Source organism: Aphelocoma coerulescens, chromosome 25, assembly GCF_041296385.1.
Source record: "Aphelocoma coerulescens isolate FSJ_1873_10779 chromosome 25, UR_Acoe_1.0, whole genome shotgun sequence".
NCBI lineage: Eukaryota > Metazoa > Chordata > Aves > Passeriformes > Corvidae > Aphelocoma > Aphelocoma coerulescens.
In genome coordinates this window covers 2730871-2754966 of record NC_091038.1, presented here as the reverse complement: position 1 = coordinate 2754966, position 24096 = coordinate 2730871, and the positions used below count along the sequence as shown (strand labels likewise).

Sequence of the window (24096 nt, the reverse complement as noted above, 5' to 3'; positions counted from 1 at the left end):
GGTCCAGCACATCTCCACCATGCACCTAAACTGCATCTGGTTTTATAAATAAACAATCTTTCATGCACCAAAGGTTTTCCCTCTATCTGTGCCTTTGCTTTAATCTTCCATGGTCATGGATTCAGGCACTATGGCTAAAACCAAAACACCCCAAACACAACATGCAAACTGACACAGGTCTAAACCCCCCCAAATCTGGCATTTCCCTTTCCTGGGACTTTTTACCAGCTGTGGTTTAAGTTTTCCAACTGGTGTGGGACACTGGGAACTCCCTGGGAATGAGCTGGACACCGAGCCAAACACCAGCCTCACCACACAGCCAGGATCCAGGTGGGAAGGAATCACTCAAACTTCCTGGGGCAGGGAGTGAGCAGAGCTTTCACCAAAAAGCATCTCTGCTCTCCCCCTCCCTTGGGTTACTCCTACACAAGCCCAGGTCAGATCATTCACTGCAATGGAAAACATCTCAAAATTCCCAGAGCTGCACAGGTTCCCACAACCAATTCACTCTTCAGAGCCAAATTTAACCCTCTGAGTGACCCAGCACCTGGAATTTCTCCTTCCATCGCTGCAGGAGAAGCAATCTCACGGCTCTATTGCCTTCTCCACACTCCCCTCACCACCTCAAGTAATTTCAGTACCAGCACAAAGAAATATGAACTTGTCAAAGATGCAGCTGCTTCCAACTGCCCTTAAAATAAAGAAGGAAAACATAAACCGCCCCCAAATCAAGAGAAGAACCCTGTCCATAGACAGGTGTGCAGAGCAGGAGGTGGCAGGAGGCAGCAGAGCAGGAGTACCACATGGGAAGGAGCAAGATGAGAGCTGGGAATGTGAGGAGGGATTATTCAGTCCTGGCAGCTGGTTCTTGCTCTGTGAAATATTACTCACAAGTGGCTTTGGACAATGATTTAAATTTCCAGGGAGAATGTAGGCAAGAAGGGGAGGGAGAAGCAGCTCAGGCTTCCTTCCCACACTGGAAGCAGGCCGGAGCACAAGCCACACTTGCCCTTTGCAGGTTATTTTTTCTTTTCCATAATATTATGCAAATGACAAGCTCCTGTTCCTGCTCCTCCTGTTACAGTTTTGCTCAAAGCTGTCAGATGCATTTCCCAGCTATGAACAAATCCAAAATTTCTAGGTTTGGTCTCAGGCATCCCCAGCATTGCCCCCAGCTGTTCTGAGGTGTTGCAAGAGGCCTCAAGGCAGTGATTGAAAGCTCTGTTATAGCAGATTGTCAAAATAACTAAAATGGAGTTACAAAAGGAATAAGAAACATTTTCTTAAATGGAAACATTACTCACAACAGTAGCAGCAACAGCTGGTCTAAACTAAACCAACCAAACTTCAAACCAAACAGAAACATGGCTCTGGAAATACCAAAAATGGTGAGAAACTTTCCTTCATTTCTCTGGAAAGTTAAAATTGTGTGGAAAAAGCAATGATCTTTGCACAAGAAAGCATCCTTAGCCTGACTGTAAGGAAGCAAGAGGAGTCTGCTGGGAAGAGGGACACCCAGAGTGCCGTGGGTGTCCCTGGGGGAGATCCCACATCAGTCTGTGCCGGCACTGCAGGAATAGAGCCCTTGGTGAGGGCAGGAGCAGGGCTGCACCCCACACCGATCCCTGCAGAGCCAAAGCCTCACCCATCCCCCTGCTCCTGCCGCGTTTGGTACAACAGAACCCAGCGAGACTCGTGGCGAGCAGGCCCAGCTGGAGCTCCCTTACCTGACAGTGGCTGCAGGGCCTTCTCCAGGGAAGGCACGGGCTCCTTCCGGAGGGGCCGGCTGAGTGACGCGTCCTGGCCACTGAACAGTCCGGGGCTCTCGGGTAACTTTTTACGTCCGTTGGTGCTGGCAGAGTTGGTGACTCTGCAGCTGCCTATTGCACTTGTGAAAAGGTTTGTGTGTTCATCGCTGCTGGCTGGCTCCGAGCTGGGAGTGAATCCCCCCAGGGACAGAGCTGGGGAATTTTCGGAGCAGTCTATCTGTAGAGGTGTCTGCAACCCCAGCGCCAAGGAATTAGACTCTGAAGGCTCTCTCCTGACCCACTGCTCGTCTCTGCTTAGCAAACCCTTGGAAGGTGACAGGTGAGGACAAGACATGTGGCATCTGTGTTTCTCTTTATGTTTGTACCTCTCGCCAACAGCCTCCTTCCCAAACCTGTAGCGCTTCAAGGACTCCAGAACCGTTCTGGAGGAGCTGTTGGCCGTGATGGTGTCCATGGAAACCTGCGGCTGCTCGGAGGAGCGGTGCTCCCGGTGCTTGTGGCGGTGCCTGTGCTTGTGTTCCAGCATCCAGCCGTAGGCCATCTCGGGGGGGACGCTGGGATACGTGCTCATGGACAGGAGCGGAGTCCTGCTCGTGGTGAGGAAAGCTTCCTGGCGCAAGAGTTTATGCTTCTTCTTGTGGTATTTGGTGGGGTTGAGAAGCAGGTGGCCTGTATGCATGTAGGAAGGTGGGGGCAGGGGAGTAGTGAAAGAAGGAGAGGGTGGAGGAGGGTAAAGAGTTGGAGGGTACCTTCCGTAATAACCTAATCCTATGGGAGCAGCTGCCAGGGGAGAAGGGGAGTAAGGCATGCCATAGGAGGGGTAGAACCCGGTGCTGGACAGGGGGAAGCTGAGGCTATGCATGAAAGGCATTTCTGCCATAGCTTCCCGCATTTTTGGAGGCCTGCCTCTCTTTTTCTTTAAATCAGGTTTTCTAATGTAGTGCAAAGGATCTAAAGGAAAAGTAGGGTGGGTGTAGAAACTATTGAAATTTATCCTAAAAATGGTAGGCAGCAAATCTCGGGGTATAAAATGGTGACTTCTGTGGGTTATTCTAATTTCGCTTAATCGACTTATTAACTCCTCCAGCTCAGCGAGGAAGTCGGGGTCCTGCCTCCCTCGGAGCTGAGGGTACTTCTTTTTCCTTTTTCGCTTCTGCCTCTTCATCTTGTCGTAGCTGAGGTAATCGTGGCTGCGGCGCTTGCACTTGTGCTTGTGCTTTTCCTTCAGGTTACTCAGCACGGTGGAAGTTTCGGGTGGGATGAGGGACACGTGGTCAAACGAGTGCCTCTTCTTCTTCTGCCCGCAGAACTTCTCCGCTCGGTCCGAAGTGCTGTTGTTGTCCGTGCCTATCCCGCTGTCGCTGGGGATGGTCTCGTCGCTGTGGGACTCGCTCACGGGGGAAGGGGTGGCCTCTTTGAGCGACGTCAGCTCGCTCAGGTGCGAGGGGGAGTTGGGCAGCAGCGTCGGTGGGGACAATCTCCTCCTCCCCTTGGCTGCTTTCTTCATGGCGAGCGTCTGCACGACGCTGCCCTGCCTGGAGTGGAGGTGCAGGTAGGGCACCGAGCTGGGCTCGATGAACCCCGCGTCGCTGCTCACGGGGCTCTGCCCCCCGCTCACGGCCGAGGACTGGGAGCAAACCGGAGACGGGAGGATCTCCGAGGGATTCGCTGCCGAGGGCAGCAAGTGGGGAAGGACCTGTCCTAGGGACGTACCAGGAGCTTGCTGGGTAGACTTCTCCAGAACTGTCAGACTGGCGGCACTGCTGGCTAAAATGCCGTTCAGGACAGCTTTCGGTTTCCTCCCTCTCCTTTTTCCTATGTAAATCGTTCCTTTCTTGCTGACATTGATTTGCTGGCCTAGTTTTGAACCAAATGTGGCAGCAAGAGTTGACACGGTGTTGTGGAGCTTGGATTGCATCTTCCCTTTGGTATTTGGTTCCACTGTACTGGACAGAATCTGATTCAGAAGTTTCTTTCGCTTCAGAGTTTTCATTTTATTTATTTTTCGAATAATTGTTTTCATTAACTGTCCGTTATTTCTCTTGGCAACTTTTCTGTCTGAGTCTACTTCCAAATCACTCATGCTACAAATACTGGGGCTTTGGACTTCTTCTGGCCCTCGGAGCTGGTCCGTCCTCTCAAAGAACTCCCCGGGTCGATGCTGTTCACTTTCAGGTCCCATCTTGCTCGAGTTCTCTGTTCCAACAAAAGGTGCCACAGACAGAATAGGTGGTTTCATTTTAATCGATGACCGGATCTGCCTTTTAGGTCTCCCTCTCTTTTTAGGAAAAGCTTGTCCTGATAAGCTTTGTTTTAGGGAGGGAATTTCGACTTCAGGCTGCAAAATTGGAGGTTCTTGCTCTTCTTTTGACTGCACTGAAAAGACTTTTGACGCTGGGATCTTAAGAGTTCTTTTGGGGGGACCTTCGAGTTCTGGCATTTCCTTGGATTTAGGTCTTCCTCTCTTGGGTTTGTACATGTCAGGTAAGAAATCATCCGACATACACAAGCTAGAGGGTTGTTTGTGAGCACTGTAGAACTTCTGAGTTTGTTTGTCAGTCTCAGCCAGCAGTGCCAGAGACTGTCCATTAGCTTCATTCAGCTTTGGCAACTGATGTTTGACGAATTCGTGCTCCACAAACGAGGACGATCCAATGTTTTTCAGAAATTTGGCCTGCTCCAAATTACTGCTTGATAGTGCACTGTATGAAATGTTTTTAAAAAGTTCTGACCTTTCTAGTTCCAGACCCTTTGGAGGTCGGCACGCGCTTCTTGACACCACTTTAGTCCATCGTGGCTTCCTTCCTTTTCTTTTCTTTAAAGGTTTTGATTGCTGAGTGCTGCTCAGGTTTTTTGCTCCTTGGCAGGATTTCTCGGATGCAGCTATTGCACCGATCTTGAGGAACTGCTTGCTCCCAAACAAGCTGGTAAAACTAACTACTGAAGGGGTGACAGTAGCGTGGATGCTTGTCTCAGCTGCCAAAATGGGCTTTTTCCCTGTGGGAGGACTTGTTCTTGAAGTCTCCACGTAAGATGCTTTTGAATCACTTAAGTCTTTCTCAGCACCTTTAAAATCGGTGCCGAGGGTGTGGTTCAATGTCCTGTTCAGACTCAGGAGGGTGCTGTCCGAGGAGAACGGCGTTTTGCCCATCGGATCGGAAATGCCTTCCAAGAGCTCTGCCGTGGAACTTAAGTGCAAGGAGTTGGACGCCAGCTGGGAGGAGGCTGTGGAGAGGCTCCTGTTCAGGGTGGGGACAGACACCGTGGGGGAAGGAGATGGGAGATTCCCCTCTCCCACTGCACTGAACGGGGACTTGGCTGTCGACACCTCCGAGGCACCTCCTGTCCTGAAGTCTGGTGAAGTGCAATAAACGGGAGGCTGCTTTTCGTGCTTAGACGTTTCATAAATCCCTTTCTCACTGGATGAGTAGGCATCCTGTGGAACACACATTCCTTCATTAAACATCTCTTTGCCTACATCAGCAATTTCCTTCCGAATTGAAAACTTGTCCAAGATGCTTTCTTTGCTCTGTCTCATAACGTGCTTCTCAAAGGTTTTGCTGGTAGTATTTTCCTTCAGTAAATCCGCAGGCTCGTGGCTTTCAAGGCTACTGAGGTTTGAATTGCAAGGAAGCTTAAAGGGCTCTGAGGAGGGCACGAGGGAGTCTGCTTTCAGACTTCCAGAGTCCTTGTTAGCCAAACCAGCCGGACTGCCAAGCCCTGCTGGCTTCTTCCCACAGTCCTTGCTAACCAACCCCACGGGACTGCTGATTCCTGGCATCTTCCTCCCAGAGTCCTTGCTAACCGGTCCCATCGGGCTGCCAATCCCTGGTGTCTTCCTTCCAGAGTCTTTGTTAACCAGAACTGTGGTGTTCCCAGTCCCTGGCATCTTCCTCCCAGAATCCTTGTTAAGCAGACCTGTAGGACTATTTATTCCCAACAACTTCTTCCCAGCGTCCTTGTTAACCAATCCTGCTGGAGTGCTGATCCCTACTGGCTTCTTGAGAGGTTCCTTACTGGTCAGTGCAGTTGGAGGGCTGATCCCTGGAAGTTTCCTCCCCACATCTTTGCTGATCAGTCCAACTGCAGAGCTGGTCACTGGCTGCTTCTTTCCCGAGTCCTTGTGAACTAACCCTGTCGGAGTGCTGATGGCTGGAGGCCTCTTCCCAGAGTCCTTGCTAACCAATCCAATCAAGGGGCTGATCCCCTGGGGCTTCTTCCCAGAGTCTTTGTTAACCAATATGGCTGCGCTGCCAATCCCTAATGGCTTCTTCCCTGAGTCCTTGTTCACCAATCCAACAGCAATCCCAGAGCCTGGCAGTTTCTTTACCAAATCTTTGTTAACCAACCCACTCGCAGTTATGGTTCCTGGCAGCTTCTTCCCGGAGTCTTTAACCAAACCAGATGTAGTTCCATTTCCACTTCCGGGCTTCTTCTGCTTTGTTTTGGAAGACTTGGAAGGAGGACAAGTTGCAATAAGTTGCGCCAATTTTTCTGTGACAGTTGTTGCTCCATTAATTTCTGTTCTATCCTTTAAGTCAGAATTATGGCTACTGATAAGAGTCGGAGGAGATGACTTTATATAATCTGTCATTTCAGAGTGCAATGGGGAAACTTTCTTAGATAAAGGGGTTGTTTCTACTTGGATACCTTCATCCACGTGTAACTCAACCGATGCAACTTCTCCAGCTTTCTTGTAAGACTTTGAAGGGTCCTAAGAGTTAATAAACAAAAAAAGTCTTTAGGAACAGAGTACAAAGTATCACTTTGAGTAACACAGTATCTCTTTATGTTTAGGTGATTAACACTTGCTCTGGTAACATGGTTACTGTATAAACAGAGGCTTCACGATCCTATTCATTTTAAAGCAAACAACAGTAATATCAATAATTTGAATAATAAAATATCATCATAAAATGAAGACATTAAGCAAATAATAGTGATATTCATATTTAAAGCAAAATTTTAAAACAGTGGACATGTTGAGGCTTTCCTGATGTTAATGAAAAACTCCCTCCCACTCCGGAAACACAAACCATTTAATCTGTCCCCCAACTATTATAAATATTCTTCAAAAATACTGTTGATGTTTATTAATAAAAACCCACTAACAAAAATGTGCTGGGCTATTTATAACGTGAGAGCACTTGAAGAGCTCACATGGTGCTGAGCAGCAGCTGAGCAGTGCCCAGCAAGGGCTGGCACTGTCACCCTGTCCCTGCTCAGCCCTGCTGGCAGCTCAGTCACGTCCCCCTGGCCCCTGCACCAACAGCTTCTCCTCCCAGCACACCACTGACAGTCAGAAAAATAAGTAAAATAAAATAAGTCAAATTATTCTGTTTGCATGGGGGGCTGATAACGCACACACATGGAGTAACTGAGACTCACACTTATTTCCAGTTAGGACCCAACCAAACTTGAAATTTATTCTGTAAAGGTTAAAATCAAAATTGCAATACCCATTACCTTCATAAATCCTACTGAGAGCATCTCAATAAGTTCATCTTTTAGTTTGGAAGGACACTCTTTACATAGAGTGCCCAACACATCTCTGCAGTGCAGGGGATACGTTCACTCCAAGCAGGGGCTGGACATGGAAGGCTCTGAGCCCTGATGAGATAATTCTGCCCATGGTTCTGATGTCCCCCAACATAAGAAGGACATGGAACTGTTGGAGCAAGTCCAGAAGAGGCCACGAGGTTGCTCAGGGGACTGGAGCCCCTTCCCTATGGAGAAAGGCTGGGAATGTTCAGCCTGGAGAAGAGAAGGTTGTGTGGAGACCTCAGAACCCCTGGCAGGATCTGAAGGGGCTCCAGGGAAGCTGGAGAGGGACTGTTCATCAGGAACTGGAGAGACAGGACAAGGGGGAATGGCTTCAAATGGACAGAGAGGAAATTTAGGTTGGATATATGGAAGGAATTGTTCCCTGGGAGGGTGAGGAGGCCCTGGCACAGGGTGCCCAGAGAAGCTGTGGCTGCCCCTGGATCCCTGGAAGTGTCCAAGGCCAGGCTGGACAGAGCTTGGAGCACCCTGGGCTAGTGGAAGGTGTCCCTGCCCATGGCAGGGGGGTGTGGAATGAGCTGGGCTTTGAGGTCCCTCCCAGCTTAAAGTCACTGTGATTCTGTGATTTCACTCCATGATCCTAATTACAAATACAGACAATCAGAAAACCTTCTGGGACCTACCAGAACAAACACTAAATACGGAGTGAAAGACATCAATGCTGCAGCTGTTCATCCCTCTGCAATAAAAACTGATATGGCAGCAGCCTGGCACCTCCTGCCCTTGATTACAGCCAGCATCACCCTGACCCCAGAGCTGTACCTACAGCAAATACCCACGGATGCTGAAGGAAGGAACAGCCTGGGTTCCTCTGAAACAGCCAACTTTGGTGCTGATCATGCAGGAGGTATTTGTTCAGTCAGCTGCACCAGCAGGACTTAACCAGGAGGTTGCAGCCTGGATCAAGCTGGACACTGGTGAGATGGGAAGCAGTGGTGTGGGTAATGTGGGAGCCACTGCAGTGACCCCCAGGCACCCCAAAATCCAGGGCTGCTCCCTCCTGCAGGGATGGAGCAGCAGGGGGGCTTCTTTCTGCCCACCTCCAGGCCTGGCACCCACATGGAAACTCCTGAGTCAGCATGACACCGCTCTGAGCCAACGCTCCTGGAATTCCCTGGGGCAGCCTCTGAGTGCCAGAGAGTCCCTAACGAGGATTTAAGTGAGCAACCTTCAGAGAGCTGCATCCTCCTTTCTATGGCCCGAAATTCTGACAAGAACTTTGGAAGGAAAATCTCCTTTGTTCGGTGGACTTCAAAAATCCACCTAAATACTGACTTGGGAATTCAGCTCCTCGTCCCTGTATTTGCTCAGCCATCAGTATCCACACTCTTCCTTTCTTCTGTTCCTCCTGGGTGCTCTGCCACCCCCGGGTCAGGTTCTGTGCTGCTCTCACACTGCCACTGCTGGGAATCCAACACCTCTTGGCAGGCTCTGCTTTTCCCTGCTCACTTCCATTTCCAAGCAAAGAGCTTGGAAGTTTGAGTAGATACTTAAACAATAAATACATAACTAACGAAACCCTTCCAAACACTAGCTTTGATCTAAGCAAGATGCCAGGATTCTGAAAACAAGACTTTAGCATCAAACACGGATCCTTTGAAAGCTGAAGGCGTGTGCCCTGGAAAGCTTCTTTCTCATCTAAGGGTGAGTGAGTTTTCCAAGCACGCTGAAAATCATTTCAAAGAACATGAAAAGCAAAAAGGAAGCATCTAGTGAGAAGTCAGTCAAGATGTCAAAAAAGTCTGTATTTTTTTTCAGCAATTTACAGCCAAAATTCTTATATGGAAAATTATTTTCTTCTTTTTTTTTTTTTTTTTTTTGCCATAAAGCTACTTAATAACTAACATGATTAACAAAAACATTTTGGAGGGACATTTTTAAGGACAAAATTTCATCTGGTAACTTCTAACAGAAACATCTTGAACAAAATATGTAACCTTTGGAGAAGGTTGCAGTGGCTGCAAAAACATTAAAAAACCTCCCAACATCAGCCACAGAGTCAAAGCTGCTTCTTGCAATTCTGTATTATTAAAAATTTCAGATTTTTGGTCGAAGCGAATAGCAGATATTGCTGACACTAAGGAGGATCCCACTGGAAGAATAAGAGTATTGCAGACAGATACCAAAATCAAACTGCAATCATGCACAGCCCCGAACTTCAGGAACAAAAAGGACATTTTCTGTGAGGGGGCAACAGTAAAAGAAAAGAACTGGACTCCACTGCTCATTTACTGAGGGAATCAGGTAAATCAGCTTCAGCCACACCAGTCCAACTGCCAGCACACACAGCCCGCCCTGGACACCCCCAGGAAACACCCCCAGGACACTCCCTGGAACAAACCCCAGGAGATGCCCCAGGGTACCCCCCTGGACACACCCTACAGGAGAAACCCCCCAGGACACAAATCCCAGACACATCCCTCAGGAGACATCCCCCAGGACACAAATCCCAGACACATCCCTCGGGAGACACCCCCCAGGACAAACCCCCCAGGACACAAATCCCAGACACATCCCTCAGGAGACATCCCCCAGGACACAAATCCCAGACACATCCCTCGGGAGACACCCCCCAGGACAAACCCCCCAGGACACAAATCCCAGACACATCCCTTAGGAGACACCCCCCAGGACAAACCCCCCAGGACACACATCCCAGACATATCCCTCAGGAGACACCCCCCAGGACAAACCCCCCAGGACACAAATCCCAGACACATCCCTTAGGAGACACCCCCCAGGACAAACCCCCCAGGACACAAATCCCAGACACATCCCTCAGGAGACACCCCCCTGGACAAACCCCCCAGGACACAAATCCCAGACACATCCCTTAGGAGACACCCCCCAGAACAAACCCCAGGACACAAATCCCAGACACATCCCTCAGGAGACATCCCCCAGAACACACTCCCCAGGACACCCCTCCTTCCCCTTGGACAGGCCTCCCTGATCCCAGGACACACCCCCACACCCTGGACACAGCCCCGGGACACACCCTCCAGGCCACACATCCTGGACACATTCCCAGGACACTCCCTAAGACCCAACCCCCCCAGACACCCACCCCAGGACACATTTTGGGATCCACCCCCCAGGACACACCCCCGCAGTGTTCCAGCCTGTGGCCAAGTGGTCAGGCTGACCCTCAGCTGCAATCTTATGGACACACTCGGGAACTTCCCCCTGGAACACTCCCAATCCACAGCTGGGAAGTGGGGAGCAGCCAGGACTGGCACCCGTGGAGGGGACAGGAAAGGTGTCCTGCTTCCCTGCAATAACTCCCCGTGCCCACACAAGGGTTCTGTGGGATGGGAAGCAGAGACCTGAAGTCCAGTCCAAGTGACAGAGCGTCCTCAGGGCTTCGGTGGCTGCTCCCGTGGACCTGTCCCTGTCTCCTGCTCCCGCCAGCTCCGGGTGCTGGCAGCTGGGCTCACAGGGCAGCATTCAGCACTTCAATTCCCTCCTGAGCCCTACTTCCCTGTCTGACTCGGGCAAATGCACAGTTTTGTATCAGGGGAAGCACAAAGTCAGCTTTTAATCAGATGGATTTGTGAGGACTGTGGAAAAAAAGGAAAGACCCTTCAGCATCTCCTGAGTGTTTCACCCAGTCTCAGCTCCTGTCTCTACCTGCCTCAAGCTTCCTCACTGCTGCCTCAGTGCTGCAATCAAATGGACAATGCCATAAACAGTTTTCCTGGAATTCTGTGCCTTTTCAGCCCAAATTTCAAGCCCTGCTCTACGTTCCTGTGGTGTCAGATGGAATGAAATGGCCCATCTGGGCACAAAGCTGTTCAAAAGGGCGAGATTACGTTGCAACAAAAAGCGTGTTGTGCTTTAAAAACTGAAACATTTGCTCCTGTGCAATCTTTAGTTCAACTATCTGGTGTAAGAATCCATCCAATAAAAGTATTGCCCAAAGCAATTGCATAAAACACGTTATGTTTCCATAAAATTGGTATTAGTTTGTACTGAGCTAAACTGAAATTCCGTATCTCCTATGTGAACATACAGTTTCTCGACTTGCACCATTCAACCATTCATTTGAGGAATAATTCCAGGTTATTTTTATATAAACTATTAACAGGTTATAATCCATCACTGGGGCCATGGGTTAGCAGTGGCCTTGGCAGTGCTGGGGGAACAGCTGAACTCGGTGATCTCAAAGGTCCTTTTCAACCCAAACAGTTTTGTGATTCCAGAATCGTCACAGGCAGCAACAGCAAAAAAACTTTATTCTAAAAAGGGCATCTGTTGTTACCCTACAGCACAATCTCAGGGTTTATTACTACTAGACCATTATTTACTGTGATTATCGTTGCTATTTATTTGCAAAAAGCTCAAGGCTAGCTGATCTCTCCTGAGAACAGGGACATCTATCAAGTCTGGTGTCACACTTCTCAACTAAAACCAAGTTACAAAACACAAGATTGTCTCAGCTTCCCACACCTGAAGTAGTTAGAAGGAACCAGCCTGTGAATGAAAATGTTGTTATTTCTCTTGAGAACCACGAGCAAGCAATAAGGGGTTTTTATGCACACACACAGACTTAACCATTACTGCTCTGGCTGTTGCACTTCAGGCCAATGCTCAGGCTACAATTCAAACGAGCATTCTGAGGAATCACAGGAATTGTTTTGTAGTTATGGCATCAACACATTCCATGCAGTTCCCCAAATAAAAATGTCGTCTACTTTTCACCTCCAAGACTTTTTAGTCTTTTCTAAAGCAAGTTTGAACTACCAGGAATACAATGATTCTGTGGAATTAGTCTAAGACAAAAACTTATGTCCCAGATCCTGCAGGAAATATTCTTGAGCTATCCAAAAAGGAAAGAAATCAATTCTTCAGCTTCTTTACTTTTTTGCTTGAAACTTTTTCAGTTGGTGGCTGTGATTTCATCAGCAAACTTCCCTGTAGAGCTTCCCTGCATGACCAAAGGCAAGAGGAAGAGCTCCAGAATCCTGCACTCAGCAGTTTTACACAGGAATAAGGAGATGGAGCAGGAGGGCAAGTCCCAACCTGTGAGAGTTACACAGGCTGCTACTGTCACTTCTTGCCTTTTATTTGCTGAACCTTTACTACTGCACCTTTGCCAGCACAGCTGAACCATTCCTACACACCATCCTACAAACTAACAGGGGCAAAATGTGTATTTTTGTTCAAGGCTCAGGTTTTTGGGCTTGGCACAGCAATGCCTGCCTGCCCCAGGACACTTTCTGAAAGAATGAAATCCAAGTTCCATACTCGGTGTCAAAAAGCAAACTGAGCACTGCCTGGCTATTGCAGCACCTGGTAATTTTGTTTCTTGTAACACCTGGAAATCTCAGTCATTTCTGAGTTTCCTTTTTCTGCTCCATGATTTTCTCCTCAGAAAAAATATCTATTAACTTTTCTGTCTACACATTTCCGGAGGACAAATTGTAAATATACAAGGAAAAGTTTCTCCTCTGAAAGGGTGCTCAGGCATTAGAACAGGTTGCCCAGGGAAGTGGTGGAATTACCATCCCTGGAAGCGTTCAGAAACGTGTGGATGTGGCACCTGGGGACAGGGTTCAGTGGTGAACACAGCAGTGCTGGGAACAGCTGCATTCCATGATCTGGGAAGGCTTTTCCAACATGAACGATTCTGTGACTCCAACTTACCTCACCCACCCACTCCCCTTTCAGACTGGGGATAAACCCTCCATTCGTACACCTGAAGACACTCCCCACGTTTTACAAGTCCTGTCAGCACTAAACTTGAAGGAAAAAACCTGTCAGAGATGGGAGTGCAAAGGATTTTCCTACTATTTTCATTTTTACACTGGTATTCCCAGGAGAAGAATTCCACTACTTCTCTTTGTCTTTCAGTGGTTAACTGTGCATACTGCAAGAGCTACATTTTCATTCTAATTCTTTATTGCTCCTTTAAAAGAACAGAAAGTTCTGTTTCAGAGCTCCAAGTAAAGCCACACCTGACTCTGAATGGGTCACATGTTTGCTTTCCCCTCCTCTGCATCCACAGCAAAAATTTAGGGATAAATTTTCCTTTGCTGAAGTGTAATCTGCAGTGCTAAAACTCGCTTTATTTCATGGCAGTAAGACAAAAAAAACAACCTCTGGGTATTATATTCAAAACATGTGATGGTTTTAAACCATCATTCCCACTTATTTCCACACAGACACTTCTAATCCCACTTCAGGAAATCAGCAGGATGTTGTTTAATGTCATTTCTAACAATCCAAAGTGCAAAATGGCAGCAGGGAACAGACAGACTTAAACACCATCTCAGAACGATTCGGGAGAGAGAGCAGAGGATCTAAAGTGAGTTATCATGAGTCAGGGATTTGGAACTCTTGTAAATAATGCAAATTTAATGCAACAGATCTGCATCCTCTGCATCACACACCGGGGCTGCTCGCCAGGCAGGAGAGCAGTGACTGCAATTTAAAACTGACGTGGTACCAACGGTGCCATGCACCACATCAGTAATATCCTACAACATCACTGATACTTGCCTCCCTTTCTACTTTCCACGTGAAATGGGATGGATCCCTGGAAAAAAATCCTGGTGTATAAACAAAGATGTCAAGGATGAAGAATCCCTGCTGTCATCATGCGAATTCAAATATTGATTATTTTCTCTGGTAAAAAACTCCCATGGCACGATCTCTTGATGCAAAGGGAAAGCCTCCAGATGCAATGGTGCTTTTTGTGTGTAGAAGCAGGGAATTATGGAATGTCCTGAGCTGGAAGGGACCCACAGGGATCAGAGTCCAACCCCAGGCCCTGCACAGACACACCAACAACCCTACCCTGGGCATCCCTGGCAGTGCTGTCCAAATGCTCCTGGAGCTCTGGCAGCCCCGGGGCCGTGCCCATTCCCTGGGGAGCCTGGGCAGTGCCCAGCAGCCTCTGGGGGAAGAGCCTTTCCCTGATCTCCAACCCAAAACTCCCTTGATTAACTTAACACTAAACCTCCCCTGAATAAGAGATTTTCAGCTGCAGGGACCACCTCAATTCAGACATCAAGAGAAATCACTGGTTGGATATTCCAGACTGGCCCAATATTCAGCTCATTGCAACAGCCTTGTCAAAAAAAAACAAAACAAAACAAAAAGAAAAATTAAAAAAAAAAAAAGAAAACCATCAGTGTAGTAACAAACTGTGATCGACTCTTCTGATGTTTTCCAAGCCAAAGTTAGAAACATCATTAGGAATAATCAGCTTGTTCTGAAATGGAAGAATGTAAAATAAAGGCCGTTGCCAAAATTTTAAGTTACGCAACGTACACTTGAGAATTTCTTGTTCAATAGGCTGACTAAAATCACCTCTGCTTCCAGTGGAGGAAAACCCCAATGTGAGTGCATTGTAGAGCCTGGAAAAAGCAATTTTAGTCCTTACACGTAACATCCAGCACACTTGTTTTGTCAGGACATAATTTATTACTCAGAATCACAGAGTCCCAGGCTGGTTTGGGCTAAAAGGGATTTTAAAGATTTCATTCCACCCCTGCCATGGGCAGGGACACCTCCCACTGTCCCAGGCTGCTCCAAGCCCTGTCCAGCCTGGCCTTGGACACTTCCAGGGATCCAGGGGCAGCCACAGCTTCTCTGGGCACCCTGTGCCAGGGCCTGCCCACCCTCACAGCCAAGAATTCCTTCCCAATATCCCATCTAAGCCTGCCCTCCTGGCAGTGGGAAGCCATTCCCCCTGTCCTGTCACTTGTAAATAGTCTCTCTCTCGTAGGCTCCCTTCAGGCATCAGAAGGCCACAATGAGGTCACCCCAAAATTTCACTTCTCTTTAAGGTGACTCTTCCTCAAGGCCAATTCCAGTCAGGGTGTGCCAGGGGAAAGGAAAAGGTCTGGGTATGTCAGACAGACATCACCTCAGCACAAGGTGAGGAATTTTCCTTCCCCTTGGGCAGGCTCTGCCTTAGGAGACCTGCCAGCACAGATTTATGCAGGGAGCCTTGAGAACAGGACCCAGGCTGGAGAAAGGGAAATGCTTCAGCCTTGGGAACCTCTGGAGCAGGAGCCCCCTGAACAGACAACTCCTGCAAAGGAAGGACTCCAGCTTCCAGGGATTCCCTGGATTCCCTTGCTGAATCACCTGGCAGTGCTACATAAGGGTATATTCTAACATTTGATTAACAAAACTTTTATGTTTTTTGGAAAAAAGAGCAGGCTGTAACCAAATCCTTCAAAAATTTGCCATCTATGCAACTCTATTTGTAATCCTTGCCATTTATCCTATTTTCCCTATCTGCTTCTGCTGCTCTTACTGATTACATCATGGAGATCATAAAAACAAATCCTCGAGGCAGGGCTACTTCCTTGTGTTTGGAAAAGCCCTGGCACATCTCTCCAGCCACTGCATTTACATGCAGGTTATCACCAGGCTGGTTTCTCGCTCATTTGGAAAAGTCTATTTTACTTTTCAGACCCTGCCTGGACACAGCAAAACAACTGGTTCTAACAGGTAGGAAAAACATAAATCCAACCACCAGAGACAAGCACAGCACATCCAGAGCCCCATCTCAAGAGAGACAAGACCAAATCCCTCCACTTTGTTACAGAAAAGAGACTAAAAATCTCACCATTACTTTTCAGAAATGAACCCACTCCAGGTGAACATGGGAATTATCTTTCACTGCTGTTGAAACAACAAATCGGCAAACTGCGAAAGAGCATTTTTTTCCTGCTAATGGCCACAAAATCAAACCATTTCTAACTCCAGACACTTCAGTATCAGAGGTTACATGGAAAAACAGCAGAACACGGTGGTGCAGAGATGACGAAGCTTTTAAACTCAGCTTAAATGTACCGTGACTTGCAAATCACCCCACTACCACATCACTCACTTGCTTCGAAGGACAGTGCTCGCTCTTCTCCTCTGTCATCTTCCCACTCTTGGGAGCCCTTCTTGGCTGCTTGATGCTGGTTTTTATGGCAGGCCGGCAGACATAATTCTCCAGGTTCTTGGGAGGCTTTTTCGTCCGCTTTGCTTGAAGGCCAATCTTCAATTTCAGGTTTCCCTCGGAGAAGTTTGTTTCCTTCACCGAGAACTGCTGCTGTGCATCGCTCAGAGCCTCGCCCTTCCCGCTCTCCGCGCCGTTCCCCTCCCGGCTCTTCTTCTTCCCGTCCTCTTCGTCCTTGGTGCAACCTTCGAGCTCCGCTTCCCCTTTGCCCACCAACGTGCCAATGTTTACCACAGAGGGGCTTTTCCCAGAAAACCCTTCAGAATCAGAACCCAAGCCTAACATAGCAGTATTCCGAGGGTCCATCACAGGCGGAATATTTGCCTTCGGGTGATTTTAGGGAAGATTTACAGAGATATGTTCCTCAGAAGAGCTGTTCCACTATGGGCAGTCAACATCTTTCACTCTGTGGGAGGAAAAGACAGACAGAATAAACTTGGATTTTCTAGCAGAAATTAAATTAATATTAAAACCAATTAGAAAGCAAACAATTGTATTTCAGACAAGCACAGCAGCTGATGTTCTGAGACACCAACCATTCCAGCCACCTCCTTCAAATCCACGATTTATCTCTGAAACACTTTTAAATGATAAGTGAAAAATCAAAAGTATGTGAATATTCTAATTTCCAATTCATCCACAAGACATTTCAGATGATGGCTATAGATTTTAATATTGATCATCAAAGTAATTTTTTTATTTATAACCAGAGCCCACTTAGTCCCAGTCTGGCTGCTTTTACTCTGGATACACTGGAAGAGCTGCATCTAAGGAAGGATGGGGCTAATGAAACCCAAGAGAAAGCATCCAAACCCCAGAAATATTCTGGCTTTAATTGTCTGAGCCACCAGGAAAGCTGAGCCTGACCCACGTGAGCATCAGTTTACAAACATGCCACAAAATCTGCTTGTTAGTTAAGGACTTTCCACAATTCAGGAGGAAGGATGGGAGAACAGAAGCCAACCCCACCAAACACATTCACCCACTGGTTCGTGCTTCCTGAAGCACAGGAAGAGGGAAGTCCACACTTCCATCAGCACAGACACTGTTATGAATATAGAATCGACCTATTTAGCACAAAATAATAGAGGGAACCTTATCATCTTAACTACAGCAAAAGTAAATTAGAGTCAAGTTGTTTGTAAGGGTCCCCAGACCCTCGTGAAGCACTGACCCCCTGCTCACACACAGACCCCGAGCCCTGACCTTCCCTCCCTGCCAGAGAACAAACCCAACCTGTGCCCCTTGTAGTTTTATCACACAGACAAAAATCCCAAAATCTCAGAACAGTTTGGGCTGGGAGGGACCTTAAAGCTCATCTCATCCCACCTGCCATGGCAGGGACACCTCCCACTGTCCCAGGCTGCTCCAAGCCCCATCCAGCCTGGCCTTGGGCACTGCCAGGGATCCAGGGACAGCCAGAGCTGCTCTGGGCACCCTGTGCCAGGGCCTCACCACGAAGCCATTCCCCCTTGTCCTGTCTCCAAGCTCTTGTAAAATTCTCTCTCCATCTTTCTTGCAGGCTCCCTTGAGGTACTGAAAAGATATTTGCTTTAGGGGCATTCTAAGCAGAAAATGTTTAAATATCTTCAGCACTTAAATACCTTCATCATTTTTGAAATGAAATGGATCAGAAACAGGTCTGAAAAAACACTGATTTGCTGAAAGGGGCATCACAGGCACTAAACCAGCCTGAATCTTCTGTCCTTATCTTCTCTACAGTCATTAAGGCTGAATTGTGAGGAATGGCATGGAAATATATCATGAACTTCAAAATAAGTTTCAAATAAAGGTTTCAAGGAGCCTGGCACTTTTCTGTGATGTTTGGCATCCTGGCAGGTCAGCAGGAGCCCACTGGAGCACAGAGCACGTGGCAGGTCCCACAGCCCCCCCTGGGCAGACAAGAATTGGGAAAGCAGCAGCAAGGAGCTGGTTTTGGGGTGGCTCCGGAGCACAGGCACTGCACGGAAAGGGGAAAGGATCAGGAATGTGAAAGGCGACACCGAAGAGCACCAAGGCAACTGCAGTGGACACAGGTTGGAGGACAGATGCCAGGATTAGTGGGGGCAGAAGAAATGCTGCTGGCAACACCAGATGCAGCCCGTCACAAAGCCAGGCCTCCCTGGCTATGTCCTCAGAGAAAACAAACTTATTTCCATGTGTTCTGGGCACGTTATTCACGGGGTTTCTATCTGCAGCTCTGGCTTTCCAGCTACGCACATCCTCAGAAATCAAACCCGCTATTATTACTCATAAGTCCAGAGGTAATCAGATAAAATCTCCATTTTACAAGGAGAAAAAAAGGGTAGAGCAGTGTGACATGGACACAGAGAGTGAGTCAGTGGCACTGCCCAGTCCAAGGCCCAGTGTTAGTTCAATAGGCTTCACCATGTCACCAAAAATGGGCTTTTTCATATATGTCAATGTGCAAGGAAAAGGCATTATTTTCCTGGCCAGCACGTAAATAATTCTGAGCTCATGCCTGAATTTGTATTATTCAAGTCCAAGAAAAGGGACAATCCCACAGGCCATCATGCAACTCTCAAATCTGTGTTCACACAACTATTTCCTTCTCCAGTGACTGGGGTGCAGAGCAGTGACAATACTTTTGACATTTTCTTACCAATAAAATTAATTAATTGGCTTCAAATATGAAACCAACAGCAAGACTCACACACTGACCTTAGAAACTGCAAGGCCCAAAGTGCACAGTGGGAATCAGAGCAGAGGAATGGTGCTCACATCTTACTCTGTGCTAAGAGGATGGAGAACTATCCCGGAAACAAAGTCACTAAATTGATGGCTCCCACAAACACAGAGCAGGTCATTTATTTATCCATTAATTGCTCTCAACACAGACAACAAAAATGCTAATCCTGGCCCTAATCACCACTGTAATCTTCTCCCAGCTCCCCAATTACCCCACTAATTCACAGGATATGTGTCTGTCACTCGGATCTCATCTCCCTGAATCCCCATGTGCTGCTTCCTCCCTGCCTTATCAAGTTCAAGCTTCCTGTCACTGTCTCCAAGGTGTTCTCAAGTGTACCTTGGCTCTTCCCTTGCTCCTGTTCCTCGGAGCTGTTTCCCCAGTGATGCCACTATTTGTTTTCTTTTCTCACTTTACTTTCTCTGTGCTACTCCTCGCACTCCGCGTGCCTCACTCGCTGCAGGATCTATTTCATTCCTCGTGCAGGTTGTGCCTCCAAACCTTGTGGATGTCAAAGCAAATGAGCAGCCAACTGGTGACAGCCACAGTTCAGAGGCAGCTAAAAAAACCTGCACGAATATACCCTGAAAACTCTGATGCTTTGGGGCTTTAAAGACCTAAAATGATCATCTTTAACCATGTGATATAAGGTACTTATCCGTTCCTCTGCTTTCCACGTTTGTTGCACGAAGTTCCAAGTTTTTGTTCTGAATTATCCTACATCCATGGGATTTTAGGCTAACAAAACTTTTGCTGGATTGAAAACATTCCAGTACCAAATCCCTGCATGGCCTCTCAAGTAATGAGCAAGACATGTCCTCACCATCTCCCTACGAAGCAAATCACATCAAACTCCCAGTCCCTCAGCCGGCAGGTTCCGTAGATCTCAAATCCCTCCTGAAATTGTTCTTCCCCAAAAAATTAACTATGAAGCATTTTAACATCCATTTTGACACGTGCCACCTGGAACTAAGTGGTGTTCATTAATGGTTTCTCTAATGCCATACACAGTTTTAATACCTGGCATTCATCCTTATTCCCCTGGTGTCCCATCCCAAGCCCTTTCTGCCCATCAGCTGCTAAGATTTCTGTTCTTCTGATCCTCTGCTTTCCCAGAAAGAAAATGCCAAGGGTTGATTCTGCTGCCAGATCCTAGATATGATTCCCCACGTCCCCTCAGCAATATTAACTGAGATTTTTCCCTCCATTCAATTCAGGACATTGAGTACATTCCTGCTGCTGCTTTTGTCGATGAAAACACGCTGTCATGTCATATTTGGAAGGTGAATATTTTTTCTTTTGGTTCTTTTCGTTGCTTCATCTCCAAGGGACATTAAAACCGATTCAGCTGAGTGTTAGAAATTCCAGAATATTACTACTAACTCTGTGGCCTCCCACAGTCCCTTCTCAAATTCCTTGTCTTCTTTCCTTTGCTAAGGAAGACAGCTACCACACTCCGAAAAGAGAAATAGAAAGTGGGATAAAGCCTTACAGTATTTCCCCACATCACAATCCTTGAACAGGGGAAACAGGAGCTCAGGCCCCTGGATCACCTGCACGAGCATCCTTAAAATGTTTAGAGAAGGAGACATTTATCAGGAATAAAGTTCCTGTTTGCATTACAGGAGGTAACAAATAAAACACTTTCCAAACGGAATCTGCTGGATGTGCTTCTGTCAGACAGAAATCCCAGGGGACCTGTCTTGTCAGGAAGAATATTCCACAGAAGTGCTGGGAGCAGAGGCCACGTTCAGGGAAAGCACCTGGAGCAGGACACAGGTTTTGTGGGAAGAAAGGCAGAGGACAGACATGATGACACCCTGCAAGTATGCTCCAGTGGGAGGAAAACTTGGGAAGCAGAGATAGAGTTTCTCCTGGTATCTTAACCTGGCCCCAGCTGACACCACACCTGACTGAAGGTCTGGAATCACAGGGCTGAGTTTGGAGGTGCAGGGTAATTCTGTGGGTTCCCTATTCATATGCAAATAAACGCCAAATTGCTAAAATCTGCATAACCAGCCCATGTTTGATGGGAGCAAAGGTTCCTCCACCCTTAGGCTTCGAGTCCCAACATCAGCCAACGCTGACTGCCGAGGGGAAAGCAGTTTGGGAACTCTCCTAAAATATTATCCCATCTGTTACAGTGTGAGTCAGGAGCTCCCTGAGAGGTCCAGTGCCTTCCAGGGGATTTTTCTGGACAAAATCCATTTATTTATATCATCTAGTAAAAGATAAGGGTCACAGCAATCCAGCACATCCCCATCAACTCCAGACAGATGCCTCTGGTTATTCCCAACCCACCAGGATGGCCACACCTGTGCCACAGGTAACGGACAGAAAACCAGGCACAAACACAGATTTTGCTTTCACAGAATAACCACAATAGGTCTCATGACAGATTTTTTTCCCCTTTGCAAGCTGGAGATGGGACTCATGACCTCATGGAGTGGAAGAATGTGTCCACAACAGTACCAGCCCTTCCAAAAGCAGCAGAAATTAATTTAATTTTTTAAAAAAGCCAGCAATCCCATAGACAACAATATCTATTTAAAAATACCTTTAATTCAGTAACTACATGTGCTATTGCCACTTTTCTCTTGTGACAACAGCACTGCCATTTATACCAATATGTCTGTCTCTTCCACCAAGGAAAAAAAATGCTTTTTATATCCTCCAGGACAGTTTAAACTTTTGAAAACAACTGGGAAAAAAAGCTTCTCCCGGAAATTGTAACTCAAATTTTGTCACTGGTTATTATCACTCAAACCTTTTTAGGCGACTGCCGACTGCCTGTAGCAATGATTTCAAGTCCAAAAAGAAGTTGTGGTAATTTTGTCTTTTAAACCAAGATGTTTCAGACTTAGAACTCTTCAAAAAAAAAAAAAAAAGTCTCTCTTTTATACCCTCAGACAGTTGAGAAAAGCTTTGAGTAAAAACACTTCTTAAGAACTCAAGCAGGCAGACAGATGATGATTTTAGAGCCCGTCTCTCCCCATATGTTCAAGCAGCTGCCAGAACTTCCCTGTTTCCCACAGAGGCACCAGGGATGATCCCAAGGTCCTCAAGGATGACCACGGGAAACACGACTCTTACACGATTCTCCCCAAAACCCCACATCCCTGGCAAACAAGTGCAGGTGCAATCTAAATTACTGCAAGGAGGACAGCCAAAATAAACCAGGAAAGAAGGTGCACTGCTCCTGAAAATGAAAACTGAGGATATTTCAATGGATGAGGGTAAAGCCACAGGTTCTGTCCCTGCTCCCAGAGCTCCCACCACCTCCCGTTTCCCTGACTGGCTCCTGACAACACACAACTACCAGAAGGGTGAATGCGTGTCCTGAGGCCATCGGATGGAAACCCACATTCCAAGTAGCTTCCAGTTCTCTGCTACATAATTAACAGGGTGAAGAACCACAAACCAAGGGCCAAAACCAGGAGTTAGAAAGTCAGGAGACTATGGAAGAGAGACACAAGGATGGGAACACATTTTGGCTTTTGATGTGAGAGATCGGTAAGGCCATGACAAGGCTCAACCACCTAAACCCAAATTCACGGTCAATAAAGCTAAAATAGAATTAAAAATGCAATGCAAGTAAAATTTCAGAAGTATGATTTTGGAGCAAGGGGAGGACAAAGTCCACAAGACACCGACCCAGTAAACCAGTCAGTATCGCAAACCCCAAAGGAAATACATAAATATTTGGCAGGGAGACCCCCGGCTCCGTCCCCCGCATCCCCCGCCTGTCACACGGGGCAGGACCGCGCCGAGCCCGGGGAAACACCGAACTTCGGGGATGCGGAGCCTCGGGCACAGCCCCGCTCCGCAGGGAAGCGGCGGCCAGGAGGGGCTCCCGGGGCCGCTGTCAGGTGACATCGCGGCCCCCGACACCCGTCCGAGCGCGGCTGTCAAGCTCCCGCACCCCCGGGGGGCTGCCCCGGCCCCGGGCCCCGCCGCCGCCGCTCCTGTCACCGGGCCCCGCCGCCAGCGGGGATCCCCCGCCCCTCGCCGCGGTCCCTGTCAGGGATCCCCCGGTGCCTCCCGGTGCGGGCCTGGCTGTCAGGGACTCCCCGGCCCATCCCCGGCTGTCAGGGACACCCCGCCCCGCTCCCCGTCCGGCTCCACGCTGCGCTCCGGGCCCTGCCGGGGATCCCCCCCCCCGCCGCCCCCGGGGATCCCCCGCCGTCGCCGGGGATGCCCAGCGCCCGCCGCCGGGGCCCGGTGCGGGGATGCGGTGTGGGGGTGCGGGGGAGGTGCGGGGGGGATACGGGGGAGATGCGGGGAGGGGGTGCGGGGCGGCCCCGCGGCGGATCCCGGCGCGCCTCCCCTCCCCCCGGGCCGCGGGCCTGAGGCGGTCCCAGTCCCCGCCCGCCTGCCCGCCCGCCCGCTCCTCACCGTGTCAGCGGCAGCGCGGCCGGGGCCGAGCACGGGCTGCTCCGCGCCGCATCCCCGCGGCCGCCCGGGCGCGGACGGGGCCGGGGCGGGACCGGGACCGAGCGGCCGCCGCGGCGGGGCCTGAGCCGAGCGAGGCGGCGGAACCAAAATGGCGGCGGCTCCTGCTCCGCCGCGAGCGAGCGCACGGCCACGCCCCCGCCGCCGGCCACGCCCACTCCGCGCCAGGCCACGCCCCCAGCGCGGCCACGCCCCCGCGGGCAGAGGGCGCGGCGGTCACGCGTGGCCACGCCCCCTTCGTGTGGCCACGCCCCCATCTGGCCCCGCCCATTTGGCCCCGCCCCCCGCGAGCCCGGCCACGCCCACCGGGAAAATTGCTCGGGAAAGCGGAAAGACGGGAAAGGAAAAGGCGCTTTTCGCCTCCGAGCGGGGCAGGTGGAGTTTTCATCCCCAGAGCCGCCTGTCCTGGAACGCCACACCCACGCACTTGTCAGCTTAGGGTCGTTAAAGTCTTTTCGCGAACCTGGAATCGTGGGGTGTTAAAAGGGGTTGGAATGGACCTTAAAGGTCGTTTAGTCTCAACCCTCCTGCCATGGGCTGAGACATTTTCCACTAGACCACATCATGCAAGGCCTTGTCCAACTCGGCCTTGGACACTTCCAGGGGTGGAGCAGCCACAGCTTCTCGGGGCACCCTGT

The 24096-nt window shown here is 48.9% G+C and overlaps 1 protein-coding gene across 2 annotated transcripts in view; it reads right to left on the bottom strand.

Annotated features, from left to right (window-relative positions):
* The window catches only part of ASH1L (ASH1 like histone lysine methyltransferase), a 65015-nt gene extending 41508 nt beyond the window's left edge, over window positions 1-23507 (bottom strand). For both annotated transcript variants that reach the window (XM_068995476.1, XM_068995477.1), the window contains exons 1-3: window positions 23402-23507; window positions 16180-16702; window positions 1728-6483 (exon numbers count right to left, since the gene is read on the bottom strand). In XM_068995476.1, the coding sequence (XP_068851577.1) occupies window positions 1728-6483; window positions 16180-16602 (5179 nt within the window). In that variant the 5' untranslated portion in view covers window positions 16603-16702; window positions 23402-23507. The remainder of the gene's footprint in view (window positions 1-1727; window positions 6484-16179; window positions 16703-23401) is intronic.
* Between the last annotated feature and the right edge of the window lie 589 nt (window positions 23508-24096).